Source organism: Pelodiscus sinensis, chromosome 8 (genome assembly GCF_049634645.1).
Source record: "Pelodiscus sinensis isolate JC-2024 chromosome 8, ASM4963464v1, whole genome shotgun sequence".
Classification (NCBI taxonomy): Eukaryota; Metazoa; Chordata; order Testudines; family Trionychidae; genus Pelodiscus; species Pelodiscus sinensis.
The window spans coordinates 4,757,286-4,777,463 of NC_134718.1; the positions used below are offsets into that span (position 1 = coordinate 4,757,286).

The window sequence follows — 20,178 nt, forward strand, 5'->3', positions numbered from 1 at the left end:
GGCAGATTTGGACCTGGGACCTGTGGAGTGTAGACGTTATGCAGCCAGCTGGGCCTCGACATAGGCTGTAGAATTCACTCCTTCTCTTTCACTGTAAATCTTCTCTCTGACTAAGTACCACTACATGGGACAGTGAACTACACCCACTAGGTGTGTGGATTACACCAGGACCCATTCATGCCCGAGATCAAGTGGTGCGATGCGGAATGAGCTCTTTCCAGGTGTATTTATCCAATTTTTACTTCTTATTAATGAAACTCTGGCTCTTGCCGCTTTGTTTTCTTAACTGTGTTCTCATCATACAAAGAATATCAGTCCTATATGCTGAAGTTACTTTACATGTACCTCTTTCATTGGTAGCTTTTCCAAATAGTGGCATTCTTCCTCTTCCACTGAACTCATCCCCGAAACTGACCAGAGCTTCCCTCACAATCTCATATCCATACAGTACCACAACCCGCTCGGAGCCCAAGTATAACGTGAACATCGGGCCGTATGTTCTACTGAGCTGTAACAAAACAAAAAGGTCAACGTGTGTTTGAACTTAAATCCACTTCTTACAGGGTAAGAATGGGGGGGGAGAAGATCAAATGACACAAGCACTTTCCTGCCACTCAGCTAATACTACCCAATTCTGACCACTGATCACTGCCCAGACTTGGCCATTTCAGCCACAATTCTCTAGGGTATTTAGGAGCTTCACTTCACTGATTTAAGTGAGAGTTTGGCACCTACATGCCTCGGAGGTCTGGGACGGCCTGACGTTTCAGTGCATCATGTTGTTAAACTCATGTATTTTAAACTTGTTTCCCTATCGATGTGTGTGTCCGTCTCTGTTCTGTGTATTCCCAGCATAATTCGGTCTGTTACAATTATAACAGGCACCTGCATTAACATGGGCGGTTTTAATAGAAATTTTGAGCACTATGTAAAAATGACCCTTCAAACACCAAAGAAATGCTGACAGAATGTATTTAGTCATGTCAGCTGGTTCTATGCTGGGCTGCAGTCTCTGCCTAATCTACATATTGTGATGAAGGCAAATGTCACTGGAGCAAATTTATGAATGGGAAATGAAGGCAGAGAGAGGTTACATGATATGCCCAAGGGCACACCTGGAGTCTGTGGCAGAGGTAGACACAGACCTGAAGGCCCACAAATGCCAGTTCCTTATATAACACGCTAGACTTCTGAGGCAAGCCCACGACAGCTTGTGCCCAGGGCAGTGCCGCTGTGGAGGTACTCTGGGTTACCTCTGACCAAGACACTCACCCCTCACACAAGCAGTGGATTATCCCAAACCATTTACATCTGCAATCCAAGACTGATTGTTTTGTGAAGCTGCAAGATGGGCATTTGAGCCGACATGGCACTGCCAGCAGGCTGGGTTTGAGCTAGGCTGAGCTAAATGCCTGCTACCAACCCAGCAACGGATACCAAGAGAACACCCTCACCTCCTCTACATGCTGGGGCAAGCTCTTCTCGCTCAGCTGCAGCATGTTCCCAATGAGGGGAATGTTGGAGGCAAAGGAGGAGTAAGGGGAGAGCTAAAATGGATGTTGTTCTCTTTCTGTTAATGATGTTATTCGGCTCCCTAACCTGTTGAAGTGTTATCTGTTAACCCCCCTCCCTTCCCTGAGTGAGCAGAAGAATGACTGAGGTGGACACCAGAGGCGGGAAAACTCTGAGGTAAACAGCAGGAGTAAACAACAGTGCACACGGCCCCCCGCAGGGCGGGCACACGGCTCCCCACAGGTTGTGCACACGGCCCCCCCGCAGGGCGTGCACACGGCCCCCCACAGGGCGTGCACACGGCCCCAAGAAGCCAGAGACTCTCAAGCTGCATGTGGCTGATCCTTAAAGGAAAGAGGGACAGAGACACGGGGGGTTGACCATCAAGCGGAGCCTCCCAGAACGCCCCCTGCTCGGATCGCCTGGCCAGCAGATCAGCTTAGGAGTCAACTAACAACATGAACTGCCTTCTGCTCGCCTTGTCATCCTGCCTGGGACTGTGAGTGTCTTTGAGTGTATGAGTGAGATTCTCCTCCCTCCTTCCCCAGTTTTAACTGAATAAACAAACCCTTTACACTCCCATGTGGTGATCCCCGCTCCTTAGTGTTTAAAGCCGTTTCAATCCACATCCCCTTGCAACAGGGAAAAGCAACAGGACCGGGCAGCAGCTTCCCACTTCCAGGCGTCTTTCTCCACATGGAGAGGAAGAAAAGGCAAGAGACACAAATGACCAGGAAAACAGTGGTTGCTCCCAGCGGTTCCTTTGTCAGGTGTAGCAATGGCTCCCGGGGCTAACATGGATTACTTTGTATTTCAGTCGTCTCCCATTTTATATTCTATAGAGCAAAAGTGGGTGTAAGCAATTCGCCAATAGGAGCTCTCAGTTCTGCTGTGTTAACGAGATAAGCAGTGTTAGAACTCTTACTAATATCCCATCTCCACTACTCATTGTGTTCTCAATGATGGAGTATGACAACTAATTCTATATGGAATCACTGTAAAGTTGCCCAAACTATGGTGAAATGACCCATTCTCTCTGCCCATGCGGTTGAATATGTCCCAGAGGTGTGGTGCCTGCTAGAACATGATTCGTGTGCGTAATGATGATCCCTTTTCATGTTCCTCTCCAGGATTTAAGCCATGGATAGATGATCAATGTTGCAAGCGTGCAACTAACCTTGGCCTAACAAGGATTGGGACCACGAGGTAACGAGCACAAATGACTTTAATTGCTTTAACCTGCTCTAGAAGGAGAGGGAGGGGGAAGCTCACTCCCACTACCCTCAAATCACACTTAGGGCTCGTCTAGACTACACTGAAGTTTCGAAAGAGGATATGCAAATTCCATGGGAATTTCCAATCTCACTTTCAAAAGTAGTCGGGACACGGTTTTTTCAGGACCCCCCCTTTTTCGAAAAGCCGCGTAAGCCTCATTTTTTGGTTATCCAAGAGTCCCGCATTCCACCCTGACCTTTCACCTATGGCTTATGTCAGTGAAGCCAGCGCATTCTCAGAAAGGAGCGGGGGAGAAGCCCCCAGTGTCCCTCATCATCAAAGGCCAACCCCTCCCTCACTGCTGTCATCAGCCCTGTTCCTACCAGTTTCTGTGAGCAAAACTCGCCTTCTGCTCTCTTTGCTTTTCTTTGGGTTTGTCTACTCTGGCACATTTTGGTGACAAAATAGTGAAGTCATTTATACTTCAATGTGACTTTTACTGGGAAAAACACCCTGGTTTGGTGACAAAAAAATTCCAGCCCTGCGAGAGACTTTTGTCTTTTCCCCTCATTGTATTATCAATGAAGAGCCATTGTTCCTGCCCCAATGGTTATGGTCAGTGTTTTTTTGATCTCTGCTGCCCCTTCCCCTTCAAAGCTCCGGAAAGTATCTGTTCTGTTTGGGGAACAAACAAAGAGCAAATCATTGGAATGCTCCTGTTCTGTGCCCTGCTTGGAACCCAGTAGCAGGCAGGAGGCTGCTGCATGGGGAGGGCTGGAGAGACGGCTGTGCTGCTTTCTCATTCCTCAGCATGGAGAGCTCCCAGAGGTATGAGGGAATCCTAAGAAGTGCAGGAATCAGCTCTGCCTTCCCACCACACTGCCCTATGGGATGCTTCCCCACAACACTTTGCTCTAGCTGTCTGCCAGGGAGATGTGGCCAGGAAATGTTGATAATGGGAGGCAGAAAAAACAGTTCTCACTTTTGACAACCTTTGCCTGTAGACAAAGGCAGAGCATGCGGGGAACACATGCATACAGCCGAACATTATCAATATTTGACAGAGCCGAGGTACCTGTCAACACACCACATGGGTGACATCTGATGACACGTTCAAAAAAATAAAGTATACGGGTTCCTGGAGGATAGGTCCACCATTGTCTATTAGCCATGATGCTCAGGGACGCAACCTCATGTTCTTGGTGTTCTGAAACCTTTTAGTGCCTGAAACCGAGAGTGGTCCACACTGGGTGGATCAGCTAATAAATTGCCCCATTCTACTTGTTCCCTCTGAAGTATCTGGCAGTGCTCACTGATGGTGGGATAGCAAAGCCCAGCAGGGAGGAGGGGAAGGAACCTGCAAAGGAAGCAGCACAGCACCTGGCCTCTCCAAAGGGCGGGGGCGGGCATGTTCTGGCATCTCCTGCTGGAACAAAGTGCAGCAGCTGGAAGTGACTGAGTGAACTTGAGCAATTAAGTTGGGGGCCTGGAATTGGATGCAATTCTCCAGATGAGGCCTCCCCAGTGCCGAATAAAGGGGAATAATCACTTTCCTAGATCTGTCGGCAATGCTCCTCTGCAAGCGGGTTGCCCTCACAGAAGGGTGGCTCCCCCTTGTGGTCACTGGACCTCCACTCCGGCCCACTACATTTTCTGCTGTCAGTTGGGGAATTAGTGAAGGCTGAGTGTGTGCATATAGGTCCGGCGGCAACCCAGCGTCTAGAAACCGACCACCAATCAGACATTGAGCCATTGATCACTACTTGTTGGGCCCGACAGTATAACCAGCTTTCTATCCATCTTACAGTCCACTTATCCAATCCATACTCCCTTAACTTGCTAGCAAGACTATTGTGGGAGGCCGTATCAAAAGCTTTGCTAAAGGTATATCACATCCACTGACTTTCCCACATCCACAGAGCCAGTTACCTCATCATAGAAGCTAATCAGGCACGACTTGCCCGTGGTGAATCCAGGTTGACTATTCCTAATCACTTTCCCCTCTTTTCAGGGCTTCAAAATGGATGCCTTGAGGATCCCCTCCAGGATTTTTCCAGGGACTGAGGTAAGGCTGACTGATCTGTAGCTCCCTGGATTGTCTTTCTTCCCTTTCTTAAAGATGGACACTACGTTTGCCTTTTTCCAATCATCCGGGGTCTCTGCCGATCTCCACGAGTTTTCAAAGATATTGGCCAAAGGCCATCTCATGGGTGGCGCACTGGTGCAGTGGGCGGTGGCTTGTGCAGGAAGGACCGGCAGAGTACACCGCGAGGCGAGGTTGCATTATACATCCAGAGTATACACGTGTGTTCGGAGGTCCCTCTGCTGGCCACTCTTTAACCAGCTTCCTACCCCATTGCTCCTTCTCTGGCTTTAGCAGCAGAGTTTCCTTCATGTCCCGTAGCTGCATCAGCCTCCCTCCACCCCCCAAAGCTTCGCCAGACTCCCCAGTCCAGGGCAGAAGTCAGGGATTCCTGCCCCCCACCCCTCCATTTCCTAGTTACCTCCCTCGGAAAGATGACAGATCTCCTCTCTGCAGCCCCTTTACTTTCTCACTGGTTCCATGTGACCAACCGATGCCTAGATCCCCCACAGGTGCAGCATCTAGAATTAATAGTCCTCCGCTCAGGGCTTGTGTGGGGCCGCTACTCCAGAACATCAACTGGAGCCGGTTGGAAATCTTCCAGCTGAACACTATTCTGTCACAAAAAGCCAATTAATCAACATTTCACAGGAACTTGTCCATTGAGACACCTCTGCCAAGCTCCCTGCCAGCTCGCCCAACCACCCAGCTCCTCGTAAACTGACTGGTAAGCTGCCAGGGCTCCCAGACTCCTTAGTAGCCCAAAGCTTCCAGAGTCTTTGGCACCTTAGCAGCCCACCTGGCAAGGAGCTTGGCAGCCAGCGTTCCCAGCCCCTTCGCAGGCTGCTTGGAGGGCTGTGGCAGAAGCAGGGTTCCCAGGGCCAGGGCTCCGTGGCAACCAGGCTGCAGGGTGCCTTTGCCTTCCAGCTTTTCCTGGGAGCTCACAAGCCGTGGGAGCACATTGCACTTTGGAGAAACCTTGTGGTATTTCCAAAATGAATATAGAATATAAAACGTCGCATCCATCAATTTCGGTGAACGTCTGGCTTTTTGGACCAATTCAGGATGCGAAAATGTCTCCGAACCATAAATCGTGTCAGAAGTGAAAATTCTCCTTCCAGTCCAGCTTTTGTTGCTGTTAATGTAACATTATAGCTCATTGTTTTTCTACCAGTGGCACGAGTACCCTTCGGAGTACTCAGGAGAAGTCCGGGAGGGGAGGGGGAGGTACATCAGCACAACTGAAACTTGGAGAAAACTGGATTTTTGTTTAAAGGTTTACAGCGCTTTATTATTTTTATACTTTTTACACCCCAAAATTTCATCGCCCGCCCAGCTACCATTAAGGTGTTTAAACAAATGTGTTACAATGGTAGAAATAATTGTGTGTGTCTGAAAAATGTCGGTACTGGGGGTTCACACACACACACACACACACACACACACACACACACACACACACACACACACACACACACATATATTTAAAAGGGGTAGTCTATTAAAAAAAGGTTGCGAAACACTGTTATAGCTAATGGTACATAATACACAAAGCTGTTAATGCTAGATGAGAGGCTGCAGCCTGCCCATAGGAACTCCACTTGATTACCGAGTTAAAAATAGAAGGGTTATAATGCTCAACGAAGAAGTGTCTGTGAAAAAATTTGAATTAAGGCTTTACAACAATTGTAGAGCACCATGTGTTCTAATGTGGATATTCTACAAAGCCTGTGTTGCGTTCACTTTTTCTCTTTGAACTGTCTAATGATGTACAATGAGGTATCCTCTAATATTTTCCATTCATGTGAGGAATACATTTTGTTATGTGCACTGAGGCATGTGCAGATGGGCACCGCCAATAGAAAAACACCCTGCCGGAAGTGGGCAACTGGAGACACTCTGCCGATCACCCTGGGCGGCACCTGAATGTTCCCTGAGTGGCTGCCCAAGCAGTCAGCCTACCGGGAATACTGCTGTACAATTCTCCTTCTCAGAGCTGGCATACTCCCAGAGAAAGTAGAAAGACTACAAGCTCTCACGGATAGCCACATCAGCCAAAGTGGGGAAATGGACAGTCATAGATTTTAAGGACAGAAGGATCCATAAAGCCCTGTTTTCCAACAGCTGCTCCTGCTATCTGGGAGATTTCATGTGACCAGTGTGATATGTCACACAAGGAGGTGGTTCATCACTGAGGAGGCAGAGCAAAGGGAAGCGTTGGTTTTACGAAGGGATTTACAGGAGCAGAGCAGGTACTTTGTGAATGAAGCCAGGGAGAGGGAAATGTACCCCGTGCGCAGAGGCAGCAGGGTCCATGACTTGATGCTGAGGGCACGTCTAGACTGCCCGCAGCTTTCGAAAGATATGAAACTTTGACGCACATTTGAAAATCTTTTTCCCATCCCGTTTTCGGAAGTTTTTTTTAAAAAAAAACCAAAACCATCTAGACGCGGTTCTTTAGGGAAAAAACCCCTTTTCAAAACAACCCTTCTTCCTAAAAAAATGAGGGTTCTTTGAAAAAAGGTGTTTTTTTTTTGGTTTTTTTTTTGAAAGAACCATGTCTAGACTGCTTTTTTTTCCTGAAAAAAACTCTTCCGAAAACGGGATCAGAAGATATGCAAATTTGCGCCAAATTTCCATATCTTCTTTCAAAAGCTGCGAGCAGTCTAGACATACCCTGATCAAGTGCCTGACCTGCAGTGACTAGTACAGCTGTGATAAGGATGTAAACTGAATAAACACAAAAGAGCATGGGAGTGAGCTGGAGGAGTAAGAAAAATCTTTATTAAGTGAAAATTTAAGAGGTCATAGTTAATAGTTTAATAGACCATCATTGAAATTACATGAACAACAAGGGAAGGAGAATGCTAGGTCAGCCCACTGCTTCAGAAACGCGTCACATCGCAGCAGAACATCCAGTCACAGGCATTACATCACCACGGTTAGCTCTGATTGGCTGATCAGAGCTCAAGAGCTGGATAGCATAACTAGACCCTTGTAAAAGAAAGCAGCTTTCGTGGCTGTCAAAAGAAGTCTCCATCATTGCCAACTGCATCACAACTGAACTGAAAACATATCCAGCTTATGTCAAGAGCAGTCACACCTGAGCCCGTCTGAGAACACTGCTGGGTACATGCCTTCAGAGTCAAACAGGTAGTTATTTTTTGGTATTGCACTTAATTTTGTTAAATCACAGTTGCTTAAAAAACAGGTTATTTATCTGGCTGGTTTAAGACAATGAATTCATTTATGTCACTGCGCTAACGAGACCAAGATCATAGACAATCAGATTCCTGCACTGGTCTAGGACACTAAGGTGGCTTTTCACGGTCTCTATCGAGGCAGAACACAGAGCCGGTATGGTTTTGGTGCAAGTATCACAAAATTTGGTATCGAAGTTACATCAATGTCTTTGGGGTCAATGAGAGGTTTCAAGGTAAAATTCTGCAAAATCACTGTCAGGACCAAAAACAGCTCCATCCGAGCCAGCCCCTCTCCCGCGCATATCCGTTTCCCTACAAGGAAAAAGGAATTCTGAAGAGATGCAGAAGATCTTTCTTTGCAACCTACTTTAAATACTGTTACAAAAGGATGTGTGATGCACTGTGAGACCCATGTTGGGTTTTGCCCACAAAAGCTCATGATACTATATATATTATTTTTTGTGTTAGTCTCTAAGGTACTACGGACCAGTCGATTTCATGGTAACAACGTGGAAGATAATGGCCGTCTCTAAGAGTTCAGGAAGCTATGAAAACATTTGGGGTCTTCAGAAGTCACTAATAGACCATTTTAAAGGCTGAGTTCCTTGTAAATAGCCCTTTGAATACCAGAATGTGGAGAAAGGTGGGAAGATATGGGATTTGAGGAATGCAGGTTGTAAGCCAGCTAATATGTTTACAGAGGATGCTTAGAATCATAGAACCACAGAGCTGGAAGAGAGCTTAGAAGACCATCAAGTGCAGCCCCATGCCCAAGGCAGGGCCAATCCCATTTAAATCAACCCAGCCAGGGCTTTGTCAAGCTGAGACTTAAACACCGTTAGGGATGGAGACTCCACTACTTCCTTAGGGAACCCATCTTAGTGCTTCACCACCCTCCTAGTGAAATAGTTTTTCCTAATATCCAATCTGGACTTTTCCCACCGCAACTTGAGACCATTGTTCCTTGTTCTGCCATTTGCCCTCACTAAGAACAGCCTCTCTCCAGCCTCTTTGGAACCTCCCTTCAGGAAGTTGAAGACTGCTATCAAATCCCCCTCACTCTTCGCTTCTGCAGACTAAATAGACCCAGCTCCCTCAGCCTCTCCGTGTAGGTTCTTAAGTGCAAGGCAGAAATAACAAGAAGGGATGAACAGGCATATTGAGTAATAGGAGGGAGGAAGCCATCATACCAAGCTTTTTAATAGCATAACAGGGGTTCTTCATTGATTGGAGTAAAACGAAGATGCTAAGCAGCCCCTAATAATTTCTACCAGCTTCTGCCCTGTTGCATGGTAATCCCTTCGTTTTTACACTTGCGTGCGCATTCAATCACAATTTGTCCACAGCAAGCTGACACCGACAGAGGATAACATGAAGTGGCCAGGCAGAGCAGAGAGAAACGCTGCGAGAAGAGGCAATGCTTAAGGGATAGCCCGAAAATGCTCTGCAAACTACAATTTGAGGACTCTTTGTATATTCGAGACAAAGCTAAGAAAGAATGGTCTGGAATCTGAAATAAATATTTTACCTGCAGAAAAAGGCATGAAGAAGTCACTCTTCTTAAAAGCACCATTTTCATCCAAAAAATGTCCTGGGTTAAATTGCTCTGGGTTTGGGAATTCCTTGCCGTCATGTAGGATTGATTGCAGAGATAGGACTACTGTAGTGCCCTGGTTTAGTAAGCACATATAGAGAAAGTGTAAGTGGCTAGAGTCCACAGGAAAAAGTCTCCACAATTCACTGAGCTGGCCAGCCAAACACATTTCTCTTTCCTTCATTCCCTTTTGCATCCCCTGGAAGTTCATGCCTTCAGCCAGAAGTAGAAATACTCCGATCCCATGTTGGTAATTGTGAAAAACCCACCTGCCACGTTCCAAACATTTCTACTGTGAATACTTCAAAAGGGAAAAGATAGAAAATCTGGATTTTTCAGAGAAACATTGAGTACAAACCTTGGGGATGACATATTCTCTGAAGCGAACGTCTTTGGTCACTGCGTGTGGGACGCTGAAGGGGACCAGGTTAACAAATCTCTGGATCTCATGGATCACGGCATCCGTGTAGGGCATCTGGCTTCTGTCCACCATGCAGGGGCTTCGGTTTCGGCCAATCACACGGTCAATCTCTTCGTGAACTTTCTCTGTATCCAAATTAACGATGTTCACTATAAAGCTAAAGACTAGGATTTTCATACTTTCTGACACATTGCCAGAAATACACAGGTCTAATATTGGGACTATCGCAAAACTGTTTTGGATTACCCAGAAACTACTGTACATGGTATCTAGGAGAAAGGACCAACAAGGTACCTATGGCACAGTGATACAGCCCATGCCTCGTTATGCGCAGAGCACAGTGTCATGATATCGCTAGTCCACATAAACTGCTAAGCAAAGGATTGAGGCCTAAGATTTCACCCCAGCAAAAACAATCATCCACATGAGCTCGGAGGCAGCCCGTGAGGTAAGAATTAGCACTGGGGTTAGCTGGGTTTTAATACATCTCTAGCACGGATTACATCCGAACATGAAACGTCTTTGCCTTTGTGTGAGGGGATGGTGTTCGCCGGAGAGCCCGGGGATACCTGTTACCCACAAACCAGGCACCATCTGGCCAGCGGCAGTGCAGACACATACACAGACAACTTTTCCTGGCCTGTGAGCCTCAACACGGACTGGGAGGTGACAAGGAATCCAGTCACGGTGGCCCGCTTCAATCTGAAGGCCCGGTGCTGAGACCGCCTATGAGGAGGTGGAACAATGGCAGGTGTGATGGTGCTTCTCCCATGCAGACACTTGCCCACGCCCACTGAACTAAAACACCCATCCCCACACACCTTTCCCGTCATCCAGTAACCAGCCTACACTGTAGTGAGATGCACCACCTCCAGCCGAAGCTAGATTTGATCTGGTGACTAGAGGGCCAGGGGTCTGACATCCCTGGAGACCTGCAATCCCCTCATTTCCCCAAATCTAAAAATGGTGTGTGTCTCTCTGGGTGGTACCTTCTACGTCTGGGTATTTCAGAAGCAGCAGCAATCCGTGTCTCAGGGTGGTGCTGGTGGTCCCTGATCCAGCCAGGAATAAATCTATTGTGCTTCTTACCAAGTTATCAGTGTTAAAAACCGACTGGCTGTTCTGTCGTTCCTGAAGAGAGTTTTGTTAGAGTTGTTTGATCATCGGGGGCGGGTCTGTCACACAGGCCCAACCCCTCATCTTCTCCCTGCTCTGTGACCCATCTGGCATCTTTATGAAAATCCTTCACCAAAACCAGGCTCCAGCCCTGACGATTCCAGTAGCACTGTGAGCACAGATTTTGGGGGCATATTGCAAGGGAAATCTGTGGTCTTTGTAAGAGAGGAGAACTGGTTCATCTGAAGAACTGAGCTGTGCCCACGAAAGCTCGTGATACCGTCCACATATTTTGTTAATCTCTAAGGTGCTCCTTGTTTTTTACCCTATTCCCGTTACAGACTAACACGGCCACCCCTCATATGTCTGGAGGATTTCAAGTTAGTTTCCATCTGTATTTCTAACTGTTCACATTACACTTCTGGCTGCTTTCCTTTGCTTTCCTATTTTGTTCACCTTAGAAGCACGAATGGCTGGAAAACCTTGAACTAGAGAGGAAACCAAATATTTCTAAGTCATTTTTATCCTGGGAGCCCAATAGAGTCAGTTTGATGGACCAAAGGAAGCAAAATCCCCACTGAAAATGCAAATGCCTGGCTACCTGCTGACCCAGGGATGCCCTGATGGAACACCCAAGAGGCTGCTGTTGCACAATACTGCAGGGGGATTTGCAGAACGTGTTTCTAAATAAGCTGGTAGTAGTAAGTTAGGTCTGTAGGTGCGGCCAAAGGCTGCCATTTGCAACTGCTTTCTTGTGCTAATCCCACGGATGCTAACACAGCAGTAAAAGCGCCTCTGTCCACTCACTTACTAAAAATCCTTTGAATGGGGCTATATTCCATACAGAGCCAATCTACACATGGCCAAGTGTTTTGAATATCTGCTTTGCGGGTGCTCTGTCCTTTTAAGACTTGTCTATGCTGAATTAAAAAAATAAGAACAATTGCACTCCTTGGCCTCTGAGGACAGGGCAAGATGCAATGGGCTTAAATTGCAGCCAGGGAGACTTTAGGTTGGACATTAGGAAAAACTTCCTAATTAACTGTCAGGGTGGTCAAACACTGGAATAAATTGCCCACGGGAATTGCGGAATCTCCATCCCTGGAGATATTTAAGAACAGGTTAGACAGACACCTGTCAGGGATGATCTATATCAGCCATGGCCAATCCATGACTCGCAAGCCGCACATGGCTCTTTCCCCCCTGAAAGTGCGGCTTGTGAAACCACCCCTGTGCCTCTGAAAATGGCCCCCAGCTGCCTGTGCTCATTGGGGCAGAGGAGCCATCTTGCGCAGCCATTCAAAATGGATTTTTCAAGATGGTGGTCGCCAGCAGGAGCCTAATGTGACCTAAAAAAAGCCTGTAACTGCATTTCTTAAACGGGCAGCCTCAATGACAAAATACGGCTGGAGGCTTGGGGCAGTCTTTTTTTTTTTTTTTTTGGTTCTACAACTTTCCTCCCTCCAGGCTCCATGCGCAATATGTGCACATATTTTGGGTCTTTGCCTGTAACAGGTTGGCCACCTCTGATCTAGATACCGCTTATTCCTGCTGTGGGGACAGGGGACTGGACTCGATGGCCTCCCAAGGTCCCTTCCAGTCCTAGTGTTCCAGGATTCTATGATTCATACCGAACAGCTGCAAGGGCTTTGTGACATCACAAAGAAGGAGCGTCTGATCGATGAGAGAAGGAAGAAATGGTGTTAGCTATGGATCAAGGTATTGGCCTGTCTTTCCCACTGGGGTACTCCCACCAGCATCGCTCACAAAAACGAGATAAGCAGACTGGGGCTATTAGAACGTACATCCCAGGTTCACAAATCAGGTCTTCTTTCAGAGAGACAAATACCCAGGATAGGCAGAGTCCATCCCACATCTACTACCCTCACATACCTCTTCCATTTTGATGAGGAATGCATCGATGAAGTCCCGAGGGCAGCTGGGATCCAGAGACTCCTTGTGCATCTTAATTCTCTCTCGAACAAAGCTATTGAACTCCTGAGAATTTTTAAGTATCTTCTTGTGAGGGCCCGGAAGGTAAGACATGAAAGTTGGGAAAAAATTGTACACCTATAATGATGGAAGGAAAAACACCTCTTGACTGATCTGGACACAACAAATAATCACTGTGTTTACCCAACTGACTCAATGATGACACAACAATAAAATAGTTCTGTGCTATCTTCATGCCCAAGAGTAGCCTGAAGAACTTTGCAAGCATCACTGACTCATTCTATTCCATACACACGTATTTCCTCCAATAAACTGCAACCTTGTTTGGATTTAGCCATTCAAATAAACTGTTACTTCCAACACAAAGACATCCCCATGCTTGGGCAGGGTGTGGATTTGATGACCAGTGATTTTGACTGAGTTATGCCAGCAGATCATTTACACAGGGTCGTGCTTTTGTGAGGTTTTCTGCAATGTAGGTGCTGGGTAGCTATGAAATGAAAGGGACAGGAACATTATGGGAAACGGAGATAACAATCATTTAAGGGAAATGAACAGTAAAAGAAAAAAATCTCTCTCCCTTCCCTGGTTACAAAGGAGAAGAGCAGAAGAAACTCCTGAACACACCTGTACCAGAGCAGAGCCCACGAGGTCATTGTTTTCCTCTACGAGATTAATTAAAGTCAGAAATTTCTGATCTTCATAGTCAAACCGATCCCCAAAGACGATGGAGCAGATGACATTGGAGACCGTGTGCGTGAGGCAGATGGTAGGGTCAAAGGGCTGCCCTGGAGCAAAAGAAAACCAGAGTCCAGTTTTTAATTCAGTATTTTTACCATCAGCCTCACAGCTACTGAGAAGTTCTGAATCTTGTGGCCCAAAGACAAGAGGGTGGTCTCTAATATCACTGGTCTACAATTTTTTAGAAGTCATCTGCTTCAGAGATAAAATATCTTGATGTAGTGGGAATCTCTTGCACGACTATCCCATTCGCAGAGAAAGCAGCAGTACTTTGTGTATCCAGTCTGCAGACCAAGCAAGAGAGCAACAACCTTCAAATCACCACAAAGCTGCCAGTGATGTTGGTCACAGTTTATGCACCTCAAAATTGTTTCATTTTGTCATAGGTTTCCTTCATATGGACTGCATGACCAACTGGAATTGATGGCAAAACATTGCCATTATGCAGCAAAACAGCTTTAAGACTCATCTTCGATGAATCAATGAACAGTCTCCACTCATCTGGATCGTGAACGATGTTGAGGGCTGCCATCACACCATCGATGTTGTTGCAGGCTACAAGATCACCTTCCATGAAGAAGAATGGGACAAGATCCTTTTGACGGTCATGGAACATGGAAACCCTAACATCACCTGCCAGGAGATTCCACTGCTACTTCAAAGTAGGAATAAGAGATCCTCCGGAAAAGGGCTTTATTCCGGAGGATCACTCCAGTCTAGACGCTTTTTTCCGGCTTTTCCCCAAGCCGGAAAAAAAGCGGCGGCCATGTTTATTTAAATCCCGCGGGGGATATTTAAATCCCCCGTGGATTTCCCTATTCTGAAGTTGGAAATTAACATGCCTCTTCCGGAGAAGGGGCCAATGTAGACGTAGCCATCATGTATGACGCAATACCAGCTTCAGATTGCATCATTCATTGTTTTGCCTAAAAAGCAAGTACTGTCCAAACCCAGTCATAGATTTATTCATAGACCCAGTCAAAGATGTATTTTAGTCATTTCTGGTTTAAATTGAGATCCCTTCCCTTTATAACTCACTTATCCTCTGCCATTCCCAAGTCAAAGGTCGTATATACTGACCCAATAGCATATCTTGAAAACTAGAGCCAATCAACAATTTTAAGCATCATTTTCATTCTCAGTGACCCAGAATTAGTAAAGTTTGACTACATTTATTTTAGAAGCATTTTGGCTGTAGAGCAGTGTATTCGGAGGGCGGGGAGGCGGGGACAAGAATAAAAGCCCCCTGGCAGCCAGGGAGTTTTGGGCGGAGAGAAAAGGCCCCTAGTGGATGGAGGGTCTGAGAGGACAGGAAAAGCCCGTGGTGACTTATGTACCACTAATGGCTGGAGTTACAAGATGGCTGCACCAAAGTTAATATCCCAGACAGAGAAAAACAAAAGTCTTTAGCTGACTCAGCAAATCCCCACCGTGCGTGTTTCTTAGCCTTTCCACTAGAAAATGGGCTTCCTCTTGGATTCGCATCTCAATGCTCTTCTTCCCCATCCCAAAATTTCTCAGGGTGGTGAGGGCAAATCGGCGAAGCTGCTTCCACTGCTCCCCATTGCTGAAAATAATGCCTGGAAACAGGAGGAGACAGGAATGAGGTGGGGAAGGGAGGGAGGAAAGGGACAGACTCAATTGCCCCAATTTTCTAACCTAAGGAAAGATTGGTCATTGAAAGATTCAGCATGAACTCAGACATGGTTGCATTGATGTTCTGCTAGAGATCCTACCTGACGCTGATTTTTATTTGCAACAAAATCCTGCACCTCGATCTCTTTGCTGTTAATAGCAATTATGAACTGGCAAACAATCCCATTAGTGGTCATGCCCAATTGCCACATTTTGTTCTCTGGCACAGCGTAAACGGTCACAGAAACTAGAGCGGGACCATGTAAAAAATCAGAAATACACTGAGACGTACAGAGGGGTCTAAAGTTAGACTCCTTCAAAGACCAGGACTAAATGGAGGACCAGCTGTCTTCTCGATCATCATCTCCATACCAGAGAACAGCCGAGCGACATGCCGTAGCACCTAGACACGTTCCTGTTCCTTTGGCCAGCACGTCTGCTAGTGGGAATGTTCCTCTTCCACTGAAATCCTCCCCTTGATCTATTAGAGCTTCCTTCACAGCCTTGTGCCCACACAGTATCACAACCCGCTCGGTGCCAAAGCTTAGTGTGAAAACCGGGCCATACTTCGCACTGATCTGTAAACAAGTAACACAAAGAACCAATCCCTTTTTACTATAGCAGGTAAGAGCGTGAGCAGATCTCATTACTCCTAAAAAGGGAAGTAAGCGACTAAGTCAAAAATTTAGAGCTGCGATCCCCCACACTTACTTCTCTAGGACAGTGGTTCTCACACTCATCATGCCCCCTTTTTTGTGTCTGGGGTTTTTATGGCCACCCCCACAAATGCATAGACCCCATCCAACTCTGAAGCCACAGCAGAGCAGCAGCCGCTGCTGGCTTGTGCCCAGCTCTGAAAGCAGCACCGCACCAGCCGAGAAGAAAGGGCGGCACTGTGAAAGGGATATTCACCTATATAATCTGTAAGCATTTGTCCCACATTGGTACCCTTACCGGAAGCTGCTGCCGACATCTGGGACTGACAGCCAGACCCACCTCCCCACATCCCAGTGAGGTATTGGCAGGGGGCAGGAAAGAGAGCCCGAGGCCTTGAGATGGGGCTCTAGGTGTCCCCTTTATTGCTGCCCTTGGGATGTGCAAGACCCAACGGGATGAGCAAAAGCGAATGGATTAGGGGGTAAGGAAGATCGCACTGTTAACACATAGAACATTCATTCAAAGTTACAGCTATCCTGAGCAAGTAGGGAAGGAGGGATCAAAACAAGTCAATAGAAGCAAGGTCCGACTGGGCCATGCCCCGTTACCATGGTCACAACCACCACAGCCCCTGATTTAACCCTTACTCTCCCCAACCAATCTTTCTGTGGATCAAACATTCAGGCTATGTCTACGTAAGCGGCAGAACGTCTCTTGCGCAAGAGGGGGTTTTTGCCCAAGAAAGAGCACTGTAGACTGCTCCTTCTCACACTAAAGCCCCTTGCACAAAATGGCGGCTCATTAGGTATGCAAATGAGGCGTGGCGATATTAATTGCCACACCTCATTTGCATATCTTCTTGCTCAAGAACGCGCAATGTAGACGTAACCTCGGTCTTCAATACCGGTTGCGTAATCCTCAGAAACGCCAGGGCTCTCTTTCCCCGGGCTCTGCTTTGCACCCATCTGAGCCGCAGCCGTGGATATGGAGAAGACGCCCTTACCTTATGTACAGAGTCAGGCATGTTTCTCAAATTCAGCTGCAGGGCATTTCCTATGAGGGGAAAAGCCACAGGACCGGGCGGCAGCTTCCCACTTCCAGACGTCTTCCTCCGTACTGAAAAGAAGAGAAGGCAAGAGACACAAATGACCAGGAACACCGTGGTTGCTCCCAGTGGTTCCATTGTCACGAGTAGCAACAGCTCTTTGGTCTGACCGGGGAATATTTTATACGTCAGAGCCCACACTTTATATATTGTGCCTGCAAAAGGGACAGTGGCAAGCAAATAGCCAATAGCGGCTCTCAATTCTTCTGAGTCAACAAGTTTATCTAGGGCCAACAAAGTTTACTAGATACTGACAAACTAGGAATGAACTCCATTGAACTGTGTTTGCGCCTTGTATTCTCCCTAATGCAGCACAAAAATTAATTCAGTGCCCATGAAGTCATTGCCCTCTGTCAGCAAGTATCCTGGGAGACCTGGTGCCAACTGAAGCATAGATTAAGGCTGGAGAACGGTACACAGCTGGGGTAAACGGGGCTGGTGCACACCTGCCCCCCACTCCTGTCAGCCCTGCTCTGAACTTGGTTAGCCCCTGGTCTCACTCCTAGGCCTACCTGAGGTACCAGTGAGAGAAGCATAAAGCATCACTGCCTGAGACAGGTGCTAAGTGTGTTTGATACTGCCAGAGGGAGGGGCAGAAGCTGCCAATACCAGGGTCTTTATCCTGGGGGAGGGCTAGAAGCTGCCCTTCCCTCCTGCCCCTCCCCCCAGAACCTCTTGCAGGGGTATCTAAAAGTCCCTTCTGAGAGTCAGAGATCTGTGGCAGAGAATCTACCAACCACAAAGTTACTTAAGGCTTATTTACAGATTTCGTCTTCAGCTAAATATCGGTTAGCTACTGCTGTAGACGTTGTTCATTAACATCGGACTGTGCCGCATATAATGTATTGCTCCATGTATTGAACAGTGGCAATCTTCTTTCCAGAAGCCCTTTGCTCAATGCACAGTAATGCACGCTGGAAACCATAATCCCAGCTCCACTTATGAAATGACAGGGTCTTGCCACTCCGAAGAGAAAGACAGTGGAGTCAGTGTGGAGAGTTCTCTGAAAACTCCCACTCAGGGTGCAGCGACAGTCAAAAAGCAAACTGGCTATTCGGAGTCATTAAAAAAGGGATAGGGAATAAGACAGAAAGTATCGTATGTAACCCATATAAATCCACCGTTCCCCCACATCTTGAAAATTAATCTCATCCAAGGTGGCCTGTAGGGTGGAAAAACAGATTTAAAACGAGAAGAGTATTTGTGGCCACTGGCTGTAGGACAGCCGTCAGCCGTGTTCTATCCGGCACGCGCTCCATTGTGGGTGTGGAAGCAGGGCGGGAGAGGTGCATTTTCTCTGTTTTTTCGGTGCTTTTGGATTCGGTGAAGAAGGTGCTGAGCTGGAGAGCATTGTAGGGATGCACTAGTCAGACACAATATTTCTTGGGGGTGAGAGGTGGGTTTAAGAGACAGTGTTCGGGGATTCCCCATGGGCTGTTTTGGAGCTCATGGCACCTGCATCTGCCTTGCTCACAGAGCCCTCTGGCGGCCCAGGTTTCCCTCAGAAATGTGCAGCGTGTCGTCAGTGATCTAAACGTGGTCTCACATTGCCCTCTAGAGGCCCCTACCTCAGACTGTCCCCAGACACAGAGCTCCCAGTCATACCCGCGGATTTGCCCCTGCATCTGTAGTGCAAATTCACATCCATTTGGCAGGTCACGTCGTTTTTAGGAAACTCATCTGAAGGGCAGCCTCCTTCGCCTCCTGCAGGCTTGGACTCAGCTTGCTTTAAGGGATGCTCCTGGGTTGGGCTCCACATGAAGAGGAGCAGGGGCAGGCCTCTTCTCTCCTTGTCTGAGGAACGCGCTGAGGCGTAGGTGGAGCTAATGATGTGGGCATCTCCCTGCAGAAGGAGTGCACACACCCAGAGACAGAGACTTGGCCACCCGGGGACTTTGAGAGCAAAAAATGGAAGCCCCCAAAGGAATTTAAACACCAATGGCATTATACGGCAGCCGAGTGAGGTTTGTGGATCGCAGAAGGGATGTTAAAGACTAGTCGACTATCCAATAAGCAAATGCAAACTACAGTAAACCCACATCTTGAACACTGCACTCGGATGTGGTCTCCTCACCTCAAAAAAGATATTTTGGCCTTGGAAAGGGTTCAGAAAAGGGCAACACAAATGATGAGGGGTTTGGAACGGGTCCCAAAGAGAACGGGACAGACAGTTTCCCACTGGTTTTATAAATTCCACCCTGGGAAGGAATCTTTTCTTCTGTATCCCCACCTACCATGGAAAATTACTTTGTCAACCTGGTATCCCACTACCAGGTGGTACGGTCACGTGTCTGCCTTCGACCAACCTCTGCTTAGACTTGAAGGACAAACAAGGCTGTTCTTGAGTCGTTACAGTGATGACCCAGTCATTAAGTCTTCTGGGAAGAACCATGGATGGCTCACGTTTGCACGTTTACAAAAAAACTCTCTCATGCCTCATGTTTCTAACATTACCGTGGCAAGCGCCCCTCTTACCCAGGCCACCACTGGGGCTAGCCTCTCGCTCCCACACCCTACGTTTGTGGTTTGCAAGCAGGTTTTTGTGGTAAGGAGCCCGGGCATGCCTCCTCGGACTCCCTCTTTAGCTCTTTCTGTCTAATGCTGTTATGGATCATTCTTTCTTAGCCTTTTGCCCCCTGTCTCTCCTTCACCTCCCTTCCATCTTCTCCACGAGAGCCACCAGCTCATTGAACGTTGCGGGGTCATTCTGGCCAACCCCACTCCCGTAGGTCTGGAGGTAACCCCCTCACATACCTCTCAAGGACAATCACCTTGGTAATCTTCTTGGGGCTGTAGATGTCAGGCCGCAGCCATTTCCGGGCCAGATGGATCAGATCAAACAGTTGAGCTGTGGATGCTCGGTCATGCCAATATTTCCATTCGTGGAATCTCTTGGCTCTCACCGTGGCTATGAACCCTGCCCGTTACAGGATCTCTGCTTTC

At 47.4% G+C, this 20,178-nt stretch overlaps 1 protein-coding gene across 2 annotated transcripts in view; it reads right to left on the reverse strand.

Annotated features, from left to right (window-relative positions):
- Nucleotides 1–20,178, reverse strand: part of LOC102463015 (E3 ubiquitin-protein ligase MARCHF8) — a 160,117-nt gene that overhangs the window by 11,644 nt on the left and 128,295 nt on the right. The window contains exons 3-9 of one of the 2 annotated variants that reach the window (XM_075935711.1): nt 15,269–15,418; nt 13,725–13,885; nt 13,038–13,214; nt 11,018–11,159; nt 9,966–10,153; nt 9,542–9,683; nt 7,573–8,325 (exon numbers count right to left, since the gene is read on the reverse strand). In XM_075935711.1, the coding sequence (XP_075791826.1) occupies nt 8,144–8,325; nt 9,542–9,683; nt 9,966–10,153; nt 11,018–11,159; nt 13,038–13,214; nt 13,725–13,885; nt 15,269–15,418 (1,142 nt within the window). In that variant the 3' untranslated portion in view covers nt 7,573–8,143. Of the gene's footprint in view, nt 1–7,572; nt 8,326–9,541; nt 9,684–9,965; nt 10,154–11,017; nt 11,160–13,037; nt 13,215–13,724; nt 13,886–15,268; nt 15,419–17,133; nt 17,375–20,178 lie in introns of those variants that run through there. The other variant, XM_075935712.1, reaches the window with a different exon arrangement.